At 42.7% G+C, this 13559-nt stretch overlaps 1 protein-coding gene across 2 annotated transcripts in view; it reads left to right on the top strand.

The window, feature by feature from the left end:
* The window catches only part of GLDC (glycine decarboxylase), a 72064-nt gene that overhangs the window by 6290 nt on the left and 52215 nt on the right, over window positions 1–13559 (top strand). For both annotated transcript variants that reach the window (XM_081151628.1, XM_081151627.1), the window contains exon 3: window positions 9684–9819. In XM_081151628.1, the coding sequence (XP_081007754.1) occupies window positions 9684–9819 (136 nt within the window). The remainder of the gene's footprint in view (window positions 1–9683; window positions 9820–13559) is intronic.

Below are 13559 nucleotides of genomic sequence, written 5' to 3'. Positions count from 1 at the left end.
GTTATTTAACACACTTCCTATGTTAAATTATGTTCTATCTATGCTGTATTGTAAATATAGTGTTACTCTTGTGGACTATTAAGATACATAGGACCATTTGCCCATATACGAAATGCTCTAGCCTACTCACCTTTGTCACCTTTGAGTATAAGCTATCACCAAATCTATTTTTACAGCTTCCTCTTTCTGTTTTCATTCCTCATTTATTGAGAAGCTTCTATGGAAGGTAAGATACTGTTTTAGGCACTGAGAGTACAAGAATAAGGAGGTAAAGGGTGGTAAAGAAAATCCCTGAGTGAGTGTAGGTTACAACTGGTAGGGAGATAGATAGGTCTGCAAATAAGATAAATAGTTACGGCATGGGAGTGGACTTACATGGTTATTTGACAGATGGTGTATAGAACACTAGGCTGCAGGGAGGCATGGAAAGCAAGGTATGGAGGGCTCAGAACCTGATAAGGGATTTGTTTTCCTCTATGTGAGGGGGAGACACTAACAATTATTACAGAGAGAGGTGACATGATTCGACATGTGTTTTGCAGAAATGCCTCTGAGGTCAGAGGCAGGGAGGCAAACTGAGAGATTGCTGGAGAGTTTAGAGGTGAGATGTTAAATGTGCATTAGTTCAGGTCTACCAGGAAGCAGTCAGCAAAATGATATTATATATACAAGAAATTTATTGGGGTGGGAGCAGGAGAAGGCAGAGGAGCCTTTAGACTGTGATGTAATTGTGACCCTGGTAGAAGGAGGGGAGACAGATGAAAGGAGGATTGGGTAAGAAAAATCTTAGACTGCAGCACAGATACAAGAAAGTTTGGTCAGTCAGAATGGGAGTCCTCTAGCTAAAGTTCCCCATGTCTGGAGTCCCACATCTTGCAAGAATGGGCCTGCATTAGTTCTCCTGCTGGGATTAGTAATTAGCTGGGAGAAGCCTGTGGGAAGTATGGTTTCTGTACAAATATGGTGCTTGATCCAGAGGGGCAGTAGTTGGGGCTGTCGGTCACTTTCTAGGCTGTGTTTGGTGTGATAGTGATATCATTAACAGAGGGAGAAGTAGTGGGTCCTGGAGGAAGGCAAGATCATGAGTCTTGTTTGAGCAGAATTGAGTTTGAGGTGCTCATGGGACATCATTTGGAAAAGTTGAAGCAGTAGTTGAAAAATGAATCTAGAGCTTAAGAGAGAGATAAGATGTAGAGTTGCAGATGCAGTGAGTCTTCTGAAGGCATTCATGGGAATGCATAAGATTTCCCAGGGATGGAATATGGGGAAGAAAGTGGAAGCCAGGGTATTGGGAAATGGAACATGTAAAAGGAGGGAGACATAGCAGTTTGAGATGGAGTAATCCAAGAAAGGCTGGATGACAAATTTTCAGGCAGGAGGTTGTGGACCCCAGTGTCATATTCTGGACCTTTCCTAGGCATAAGAGGGAAGAAAGTCCATTTGAAGACAAAAGGACACTCTGAGATGGGAGGAGTTGAGGGGCTCCCTGTCTGATCATCTGAGTGGGAGGCAGGAAGGGTGAGACCAAGTGTTAGAGAAAAGTGGAAAAGTTCCAGCAGAGCTATTGTGAACATCCGAGTAATGAGGAACCTACATCAACCTTCAAGGAGAACCTACCAAGGCTGAATGGCTTAAATTGGAAGGCCTGCTAGGGTCCCCTCACCCCAGCATCATTTAGTGACCTGGGAGCAGAAACAAATATGTGGTGACTGAATTTAGCTGAGGTTGAGGATGGACAGAGTCAAGACGCCAAAGGCTTCAAGGTCTGCTAGCAGCTGGCTGGGGTGGGAGAAAGAGGTGAGGCAATCTGGTCAGTCCACTGGGGTGGAAGCTCAGTGACCACCTCATGGGTCTGGGAGTAGACCCCACCTCACCCCCTTCTCTGAGCTTCTTACCTCTGAGTGAATCCAAAAGCTTTGGGATGGGTGCTAGACTACAAAGGGTGTGAGCTGCTTGCTGGAGGGTCTATGTTTCCACTTCTATTCCTTATATTCTCTTTCCACCCCACCAAATGGCACTGGACTTTGATTTAATAAGTCTCCATCATGTGATGTGTGAATGACTGATTTCATTTGGACTTTTTAGGGTTTTTTAAAAGTATGAAACCCAAAGTATTTTTATAAAAATGCAAACTGGGAATTTTAGTAAGGATTCTCAATGTCTATATTATCAACACACTAATTAATTAAACAATAACAAAACAAAGATTTGGAAAATCTGAAATTACCGTAGGTACTGCATTATTTCACAGAACTTGCCTAATAGCTGCAAGTTTCTATTTATAAACGCTTCTCTGAAGCTCGTGCTTTTGGGGATGTCAGAACAATTTGTGCATTGATTTGTCATCATGGATTCGGTGATGGGTGAGTTATTGTGCATATTGAGCTAGCTGTATGGGGGAGTTTAAGTGAATTTTCATTGCATCACCTTGATTTACGTGTATTTTCTGAGCACCTACTATGTGCCTAGGAACCTGCTAGGCCCCTGCCCACATAGAGATTATAATTTAGTTGTTGAGAGTCTGGGATGGACTATAAATTTCTCCATATGCTTATTCTTTGATCTATAAAAAAATATCTCTTTTCTGCAAGCGTGTTAGGTTGTTTGAGTTGGACTCTTAGAACATATTCTTCCCTTTTTGTTCTTGCTCTGTTGGCCATAAGAATGTACCCGCAGGGCAGCAAAGAAGAAAAACAAATACTCCAGGACTTCCACCCAGATTCTCATTTCGAACTGATCTTTTGACCTGATTATGTAGGTCAACTGGTGTTCCAAATAAATATTATGAATTGTAATGTTTCTCTAGAAAATTTTCAAAGCTTGAATAAAGAGAGGCAATGGAAGAGGCCTCCCACAGAAAGTAGCATGACTCAAGTTCAAGGAGTAAATAACTGACATGGTGCCCCTCATTCCTGCTTCCCCACTGTGGGGTGCTGTTCTGATTTTCCTACAGTTGGTATAAAGATCTTGAATCTGTATATCTTTCGGGAGAGCAGGAAGAGCTGCTGGGACTGGATGGACACTTCTTTGGAGAGGAGAGATGAAGGAGTTATCAAAAACACAGATTGCCCATGCCTCAGCTTCTTTTATTATAAGGTGCCAGGCAGAGGAGTTTAACCCTTAGGGTCATTTGGGGCTGGGAGAGGTGAGGTGTTAGTTGCCTGAGCAAGAAGATAGGAAAGAGCCTGGCAAGATTAGGGCAAAGGGAGTCAGAGCCACAGGTCAGGCCTGTGCGGTGCTGTCCCGACCACGTTGTCATATGGGCTGGGTGCCCCTCTGCCAGTCTTAAAGGGTTTTCAATACAAAGAGTTTCCATGTCATTATTCTACACTACACAAAGCTTATGGATTGGTTTGCCTTCCAGGAATGAACGAAATCTGTAATTCACAGATTTTGGTTGTGAACCTCTCCTTAATAGGGGGAGGAAACTTGAGGGAGTAGGGTTTGGGCTCTGGGTAAGTGGGGTTAAGCCAGGCTCTTATGGGGGAGAGGAGGGGATGCTGCAAATGAGTCGGTGGTGTTATGAGAAGGCTACATGTTAGGATGAAATCTGTATGCACATTCTGGCTTCCAGAGAATCCTGATCAATGCTGTCTTTCATGGTCTGCCATCTTGTTTGAGACCCTCAGGCCCACCGCATGGTTTCCTGAGCAGCTTTGAAGTCAGGTATCTACATGGTAGCAAGAAAAATATGCCCGGCGGGCTCTGTCCTCACATTCTGGACCCAGTTTTCCCATTCAGCCTCTGGCAGAAAAAGGCCTTTCTGGACAAATTCAAATACGAGTGTGTCAGTTTTCAGTCCTGATGATTTCCTTGGAGAACTTTTCCGAGGATCTTGCCAAGCATAGTAAGGGCAGGGATTGGGAGGGAGTGGCCCTGATGCCCATTGAGAAGCTGCTCTGTGCTGGGTGCTGCTGGGCTCTTCAGAAAATGCTCATTGGATGGCTAGCCCCTGTGGGGACTGACAGGTGTCTGCACCCATGTGTTTCACAAGGAGGATTTTGTTCTGGGCATAACATTTTAACTTAATTTACATTTGTGAATAACATAGGCACATTGTCCAAAATTCAAAAACACAAAAAGTTATACAGGGAAAAGCAAAACTCCTTCACAATGATCAGTTTCTTGAGAATCAGCCAGAGATATTCTGTTAATATACAGCATATGCATTTATATTTATTCTTTTAAAAAATATAAATGGCAGAATAATACAGGGGTGGGCAAAAGTAGGTTTACAGTTTTGAGTACCCGAAACAGAGTTTATTCTTGTATTACTGTTTATTAATTATTGTATTATTTATACTGCAACCGTGACCCTACTTTTGCCCACCCCTGTGTATACTCTGAAAGCCTAGGCATAATTTTTTAGATTGTTAAAAAAGCAAAAGTAAACACTTTTCCATATAATTGAGGCAAAAATAATCATAATACATTTAGGGTAAAGGGTTAAGGGTGGGGAACTGTGTGTACACATGTGTTTAGGTATAATAGGTCTCTTGACCCATACAGTCTGCCTGTCCATTCTAATGACATTTTTTCAGTTCTTGTCAAAATTCACATATATGGGAAATTAAAACGTAGGCACAGTAGGGCATCTAGTATTTAACAGCTAAATTGTCTTATTCCTGTTAGAAAGTACTTACTTGGAGTACTAGTTGGTTCTCCTTGATATTTTAGGTGAAAGTGACAAAGGAGTCGCTGTTGGAAAGGCTGTTATGTGGAATTAAATTAGGAGGAAGTATTTCTTCTGAATTCTGAGAAGAAGGAATAGTGCGAGACCCACCTGTGGACTTTTCTGGAGCGGTGCCAAGGCCACTGAACTCTGTTCTTGGTACATTAGGACCAGGGCATTATGCAATTCTCCAAGGCAGAGAAATAAATAAGGTCAGAAGCAGATGTTTTATTTTTCCACCAGAAAAGAACTTACTGCTGAGATTCCTGATGGGTAGCTTGAGGGTTTTCATGGCCTGGAGTGCACATAATGCACAACATCTGGCTGTCCTGCCAGGCTTGCCACACAGGCATCTGGGGAATGATAGGTTATCTCCAAGTGTCTCTTATATTTTTAAATTTTAAATTTTAAATTGCAGTCTACATTCAGTATTATTTTGTTTTTGTTTCAGGTGTACAACATAGTGGTTATACAATCATATACTTCACATAGTGATCCCCCGATATTTCAAGTACCCACCTGGCACCATGCAGTTATTATAATACTATTGACTGCATTCCCCATGCTGTACTTTACATCCCAAGACTATTTTGTAACTACCTATTTGTACTTCTGAATCCCTTCACATTTTTCACTCAGTCCTCCAATCTCCCTCCCCTCTGGCAACCATCAGTCTGTTCTCTGTATATCTGAGTTTTTTAACTGACACTCCCTTTCTCATTTTGTCTCATTGCCCACCCTAACACTCAGCCCCTAGTTTTGTTGACATCCACAAGGAAGAGTTACTGAAATTGGGCCTGATTATAGGAGGAAGCTATTTGTCAAGTGGGAAGGAAAAGTGTGAGGAATGTGCTGTGGGCTTTGCTCTGGGGGAAATCTGAACTCTTTCCTTTGTTCACACAAGTTTCCTTGGGCTGCACAGGGTTTGGATGACACAATTGCCCCTTTAAAATGCTTCTCTTACTAGGTAGGGAAAAAAGGTTGCCACTTTGGAATTAAGGATCCCACACTATTTCCTTTAGAAAATTCTTTTCCAAGGGAGAAAGTATTCTAAGTGTGCTGTAAAGTGCACTGGTAGACATCTCCTGGCTAAGACTGGGGCTTCTATTTAGATGAATTTTGCCCCCAAACTTGCTCTTAGAGACTGATTCTTCTGTGTCCCATTTCAGAGAGGTCCAGTAGGTAGGTCTCTGATGTGGGCTTTTCCTCTTCTCTCCTTTCATTGTAGGTGGTGGGGAGGAACCAGGTGTTAGACCCATGGGGTCAGACTGGACCTGGCCAGGTTTAGCAACCTCAGTACTTGGGTTCTGGCTAGTAAAGAATTCAGAGCCAAGACTCAAACTATAAGAGAACATTTATTTGTTAAATTACAGAGGTAGAAAAAGTAATTCCTAGAAGAAATGGGCTTAAGAAGCAAGTTATAGAGGTAAAGGAAGGGCCCTTGGAGATCTCAGAGCGAGGAAGCTAATGGTAACATGCCCCTGGGGAGGGGGGAAAAGGAAAGGGGAAGGGAATGGCTTGGGTGTGCTCCTGGGAGGGAGACCACACTGGGTCCCCCATCCTAAAGGATGGGGTCTCCATTGATTGATTGGTTGGTACGAGGGCAGGGGTTCATTATCCAATGCTGCTGGTTCTGAGGTCAGCCATGGGGTCGCTGGTCTGGTTTTGCTGCTTTCTGGGCCTGGAGCCAAAATACAACTGAGGCCTAGATGTTATCTCTAGGGAGGAAAGGTCAGGGGGTCCAAACTGAAACTCTAGGCTCCTAAATACACTGGGTTGGCTCTTCTGCCGATTGGGCTAAAAGTGAGATTTCATTAATGGGTATGAGAAATGGCATCTAGTGAACAAACATTGGAAACAATTCAGACACTCACTAAACTGACATTGCATGGCTAAGATTTGGGCTTCTGGGCATTGAGGGTTACTGAATCCAGGTCCACTCTGACCCCATGGGTCTAACACCTGGTGCCTTCCCACCAGCTACAACAGAAAGAGAAAAGAGAAAAAGTCCACATCAGAGACCTACCTGTTATACCTCTCTGAAATGGGACAGAGCAGAGTCAGTCTCTAAGAGCAAGTTTGGGAGCAAAATTCATCTAAATAGAAGCCCCAGTCTTAGCCATGCAATGTCCAGTGTGTTTGGGAAATGTTTTTATAATATGTGATAGGTAAAGCCTGAAGTCTTGATTTTATCACAGTAAGATGCAGCTTAACTCTCTGCTGGGAAGTTTGATCATCATGAGCAATGGATGAGTGGATGGGAAGGACTTCTCATAGCATTCTCATTTTGAGAAGCATGACCAAGTACCTACCCTACTCTTGATGGCTCAGGAGTGTCCATTAGCTTGGTGTACAGAGGACTGTTCATTCTATTAACTCACTTTGTTCCAAATAGAAGGTAAAATTGGTTCTAAAGACCAGGCTAAGATGGGGCCAGTCAGGGAATATTCATTAATAGCCCCAAGCTAGGTAAGGGCAGAGCCCTCTGGTACTTGGGAAGTTTGGTCCTGCAGGAACTAGAGCATATGTGTTAAAGGATTAGAAACTTCTGTGTCTCAAGTTGGACCATTTTTATGTTTCTGGGTCTTATCTATAATTAACTATTTTGCTCTTCATTTATGCTAATTGGCCTTTAAATTTTTTCAAGTGCTTCATGCAGGCGTGTAAGACACAGTAGCAGCTGTGAGGGGTGCTGGAATGTATCTGAAGACTCTGAACTGATGGGGAAGGTGCCAGTGGTCTCATGGCTGGTCTCGTTTGGTGTCTTCTCTTCCTTACTGTTGAAGGCATATGGGCAGGACAGGACGAGGGCCTGGGTGGCAGGGGGCTGCTGAAGGAAGGCTCTCTCACTGGGGTTCTGCCTGGACAGACCTGCTGGGAGATACAAGAGAATGGGTTTTCTTGCAAATGAAAAATCAGATCCCTCCTTCATTCTAGTTGAGAGTGTAAGAGTGTCCAGATGCATATCAGCACCCCCCTCGTAGCAGCACTTGAATGAAACACTTGAAAAATTTTAAAGGCCAATTGGCATAAATGAAAAACAAAATAATTAGTGATAGATAATACTCGGAAGCATAAAAATGATCAATACAGACACAGATGTTCCTAGTGGAGAGAGCTCCAGAGGGAAAATCTTAGGAGCAGAGGGTACTGGGTCTATGGAGCCATCTTCTTGTGCCTCTGGGAGTTCATTTCTTTTTCTTAGTTTTCATTAACTCACTTGCCACAGTCCAATCTTTCAAGAGGTAAAAATGAAAAACTTTTTAAATATTTAATTTTATTAAAATATAGTTGACGTACAATATATGAGTTTCAGGCGTACAACATATTGATTCAACATTTATGTACCTTATGAAATGATCACGATAAGTCTAGTAACCATCTGTCACTTTGCAAAGTTATTGCGATATTATCGACTATTTTCTCTGTGCTGTACGTTACATGCCCGTGGCTTATTTATTTTATAACAAAAATAAAAACCTTTTAATCACTCAAAAGAAGTATAACAGGAAAAGTTAAGCTTGAGAAGCAAGCCTTGTTGGTCCTGAAGTGGTTCTGCCACCCCTCGGTGCTCCCCTTGTGTGTGTGCTCTGTGTCCAAATTCCCCTTTTCTTGTAAGGACGCTGGTCACTGAATTAGGGCTGACCCTAACACAGCATGACTTCTTCTTAACTTGATTATATCAGTAAAACCCTATTTCCAAATAAGGTCACATTCACAAATACCTGGGGTTAGAGCTGCTTGGACACCTCAATTCAGAGGACACAGTTCAACCCACAACTCTCCCTTACCCATCTCCTTCCTGGATTATTGCGCTGGCCTCTTACCGTATCTCCTTGTTTCCAGGGCCTCCCCTCAGGCTTATCTACACTATCAATATAATTATCTTTCTATAATGTAGGGGAAAAATCATTTTATTCTATACTCTGTAACTCCCAAAGGTTAAACTTGTGATTTGACAAAGCCCTCCACAGAGTGTTCTCATTTGAGAGATGAACCTTTTGTCTTCATGGCATAATTTGAAACAGGGACCTGTCTCTTGCACAGGATCTTAATTGAAGCTGGCCTTGCTGAGTCATGTGCCGGCCAGGAACTGCGAATTAATCTCCCCTCCTACTGGGCTTCTCAATCACTCTGCCCTAAGCAGACATTGGGAAGTGGTTGGATTTCTGGCATGATTGTTCCTAAGGATGCTGTACTTGCATATCTCCTCAGATCCTGGTTTATTATACTTTCCTTTCCTTTCCTTTCCTTTCCTTTCCTTTCCTTTCCTTTCCTTTCCTTTCCTTTCCTTTCCTTTCCTTTCCTTTCCTTTCCTTCCCTTCCCTTCCCTTCCCTTCCCTTCCCTTCCCTTCCCTTCCCTTCCCTTCCCTTCCCTTCCCTTCCCTTCCCTTCCCTTCCCTTCCCTTCCCTTCCCTTCCCTTCCCTTCCCTTCCCTTCCCTTCCCTTCCCTTCCCTTCCCTTCCCTTCTTTTTTCTTTTCTTTCTTTCTTTTTTTAATATATCTGTATTGATTTCACAGAGAGGAAGGGAGAGGGAGAGAGAGATAAAAACATCAATGATGAGAGAGTCATTGATCTGCTGCCTCCTGCACGCCCCTGGGCATGTGCCCTGACCGGGAATCGAACCGCAATCTCCTGGATCATAGGTCGATGCTTCACCACTGATCCACGCTGGCCAAGCTAGAATTTTTATTTAAAAGGGGCAGAAGAAACCTAGAATGAGACAAGTGTTAAAATTGGACAATTCTGACAAACAAAGCCAAAAGAAGACCTGCCCCCTCCCAATAAATCTGAGGAACCACCTTGAGGAGTAATTGAGTGAGAGTTTGGGATTTTTCAGATTTCTGCATATAGTGCTTAGTATTGTGGAGGGGGGAATGCTTTTTATATTTTTCATATAGCTGTTCTCTTTATATAAATATCCAAACAAAAAGAGGGTTTAAAACAATAATGAGAGTTCTCTTTTGAGACATCTTCGCTCTGTAACATTCCTCTCTTTCCTACAATCAGGTGAAAATGAAATCCTTGCAACTCTACGTGCCATTTCCAGCAAAAACCAGATCTGGAGATCGTATATTGGCATGGGCTATTATAACTGCTCAGTGCCGCAGACTATTTTGCGCAACTTACTGGAGAACTCAGGATGGTAATGTATTATTCGATTAAAAACAGAAGTATTGTGATTTCATTTGCACGATTCTCCCCACTTTCCCACGTCCCCTACCCCTGAGAGCCTCAGAACTTACCCACTGACACCTACACTTTAACCTCCAGGAACCTACCTGGCTTTTTCTGGCTTGGGGAAATTTCCTTAGTCAAAGATAGACGAAATAGAAGCCTCTTTCTGCTGTTACTCCCATAAAACATTCTAGAGCTCTAGATTGTGGATGCTGGTAATCTCTTTCTCTCCCTGACTTAATGTCTATTCTGTCTTTGTAAGTACATTTGAGCAAGATGTCAAACCTGCAGGAGAGCAGATTCAGGGCTTTATTCTTTGGAAACACTGGGATTCTAGGCTATAAACAGCCTTAAAGCTGACCCAGTGAGTCAGGATCTTGGTCCATTTTCTTCTGTCGGGATTTTAGGAGTGCCCATTGTTTCTCCCTGATTCCACGCCCAATATTCTGGCTTCACAACCAACTGGGGGACAAAGTCAATGTCAGGTAAATGGAAATAAAAAGATTAGCTTTATTACTTAGCATTCTGTAGAGAAAGAAAGCCCTTGTATCCGTGAATGGGCTCCAATAGAAACCATAAAAGAAGGAGCTGAGCTGTGCGTGCTCAGTTGCTGGTTCTGTTCTCACCTCACCCATCAGGTAACTCATCCCCAGTCCTCTAGGGGGGTGTGTGTGTGTGTGTGTGTGTGTGTGTGTGTGTGTCTTTGTCCCTGTGTGCTCTGTCTGCTACTGACTGCACAACACTGAAAGTGTTTCTTCCACACCTGAGGAAAACTTCCCATGTTTACTTCCATACTATTTTGTTATTTTCCATTGTCATTTGCTGTATGATATAAAGAATGAAACAGAGATGCACTTGCCAATACTAAACAAGAAAACACCTTGGATATTTTTTGACAGGCAGAGGTCGTGGCTCCAAACATGCCTGGGAACAAATTAGGGCCTCTGCTTCTTCTGCCCATTGGGAAATTTTGCCTGACCGTGGAGGAAGAAAGAGGGGGACTCCCAGGCCTTTCTTTCCCTTGGTTTTGGATTAGTGTCATTGTATATACCAGTATCTTTGACTTGAAACTTTATTCCAACTGATGAGTTAGTCTCCAAAGGAATGTGTGCACTTATTTCTAACATGGAAACAAACCATGCCCTGGCTGGGTAGATCAGTTGGTTAGAGCATTGTCCGGAGATGCCAAGGTTGTGGGTTCAATCCCCGGTTAGGGCACATACAAGAATCAACCAATGAATATATAAGTAAGTGATAAGTGGATCAGCCCCCTTCCTCTTGGTTTTTGTGCTCTTTCATTTCCCTGACTCTACTGAGCCTCTGCTCTTTCCCTTCCTCAGTCCCTCATTCTGTCTTTAAAATATTCAGTCACCTCTTCCTGGCCATACTGATGCCAAATTAGAGCATCGCCCATGCACTGAAGGATCGCAGGTTCAATTCCCAGTCAAGGGCACTTACCTGGGTTGCAGGTTCTATCACCTCTAAAACACACATGAGGAGAAAGAAGAGAGACAGAGATATGCAGACTCATTTAAGAATACAAACTTTTGACAATTTTGACATTTGAAAGGTAAACCTGGTACCCTGCTTAATTTCAAAACTTGCTCAAAGTTTTCTTATTCTTAGAACTAGAAATAGACGTGTCATGGAGAGTACTTATGATACGTAAACTTATACTCTCCCCGTTATCACCCACAAGCATAACTGGTTTCTGTGTGTTTGGGTCTGTGAGTGAGGGAATGTGTGTGTGGCCATCAGCACAGCCAGCCCTCATCTGCTGCCTCAAATCCAGACCTGTAGTTCTGAAGACCAAGGCATTTGTTTAGCTCATGGCATAGGTTAGGCTGCGTGGGGAGCATAGCACCTTTGCATCTTTTGTCTGCTTTTGCATACGTGCAAAGGTAGTCCTGGTTGGCATGAGCAGTTTGTCCTAGGTGAAGTTATTCGTGTCCCGTCTTGATAGGAGCCAGATCTGTTGGCATAATTACCCCTGCCCTGCCACCCCTGTCCAGAGCTCTTAGTTACAATACGCTCCATTTCTTTGTTAATAACAAAACAGGAAAGAAACATCAAGAAACTAGTTTTTCTGTTTTTGTTGTGTGTGTGAAAGTATTTGCATGGCTGAGGGCATCTTTCCACTGGGGTATTGGTAAAAGTTTGAATGGGAAACTCCAAGTTTGATTTCAAAAGCAAATGGCCTGTCTTTCTTCACCATTACAAAATAAGCTGCAAAAACACACCAATGGGCCGCAGCATTCCGGTCACTCTTGGTGGCCATACAGAATCTTCACTATATTGCTTCCCGGCTGTGAGCTGATGTGTCAATTTACTTTGGGAGCCGCCAGCAATGTGAGAGGGAGACAGTGTTCTTTGCTTTTCAGTCTTGTTTTTTGGGTGCATTTTAAATAGTGTTCCTTTCCGTTCTCCGAAAGCGGATCTGAACCAGGGGTGCTGCTGCGCCTCGCCAGCACTGATAGGGAGGGCTGTGCACATGAGGGTGGTGGACTCCGTCACCCCCTGAATGGTTTCCATGGAGATGGAACCAACAAATTCCGGCAACGTGAGGGGAAAATAAATGGACGACATAGCCTCGAAAGAATACAAACATTTGGGCTCTTACAGGAAAATTTACATCAGGTCTAGAATTTATTTTATGGGGTCCACTATTTCAAATTTTTAACTGCCGATAACACCAGTAACTAATATAAACCAAAAAATCTACAGTTTGTTTGTGGCTAGTTCTGTTTTGTGTAACTTTGGCACCGAGATTAAAATGAGAGAATCTCATGAATGTTTGTTGTACTGCAAAACCCCCCACTACCTCCCTTTTAGTCAATTCCAAAAGAAAGTCACAGCCAAAATCATAGAGAATACTGATTATTTTGGAATAAGTATTAATGCCATGTTGAAGACATCAAGCATCCTATTTAAATGGGACAGAATGCCTTCTTGGATATGCAGATGCTTTTTTAACATTAAAATACATCTAGAATCAGAAACCAATTGAGTTGGTTAGTTGGAACATAGACATTGTGGATCACAGACACATTTTCTTAATCACTATGTTTTGCCTAATTGTTGAGGCAATTAAACCCTTGTATGCAAGATGGCAGGCCCTGTGCTAGCATTTTCCTCCTCAAATGAAGGTTTATTTGTTATCTCCCAGCTTGAGACTCAGCGATCTAAGAGTCCCTTAATAGATGATTGTGAAGGGCATTCATGCCTGTTTTATTTTAGTAGTGTAAAGACCTATAGGTTATAAAAGAAGTTTCAAGTGTAAGAAGAGGGTTTATATATTTGTCATCTTTGCAAGAAAACAATTTTAAAGCTTTCTAATAAGCATCAGCCTAATCTTGGACTTATATAAAGGTTGAGCAAGGAGAAAAAGGCTGAGGAAGGAGGGAGGGATAGAAAATCCCAAAGGCTGTGATGGGAGGAATAACACAGTCTCAGGTATGAAGGACTATGCATGAGAGGTTTGGGGCTTCCTCCTGCAGGTAATAGGGAGCCATCCCACTTGGGCAGGAGAGTGTCCCATTTGGGGAGGAGAGTCAAATTCACATACTTGCACTAATACTCGATAATTTCCTGTTTTGAGCACTGTGCTGGCTAATATGGCAACACAGAAGAGAGAGATGGATATAAAATGTCAAAAGGAAGACTAATGGCAATTGGTCATTGTTTGGGGCTAAAAAAGACCTCGAGTTT

This window comes from Miniopterus schreibersii, assembly GCF_964146895.1.
Source record: "Miniopterus schreibersii genome assembly, chromosome: 11".
Lineage (NCBI taxonomy): Eukaryota > Metazoa > Chordata > Mammalia > Chiroptera > Miniopteridae > Miniopterus > Miniopterus schreibersii.
This window is presented reverse-complemented; position numbering and strand designations above follow the sequence as displayed.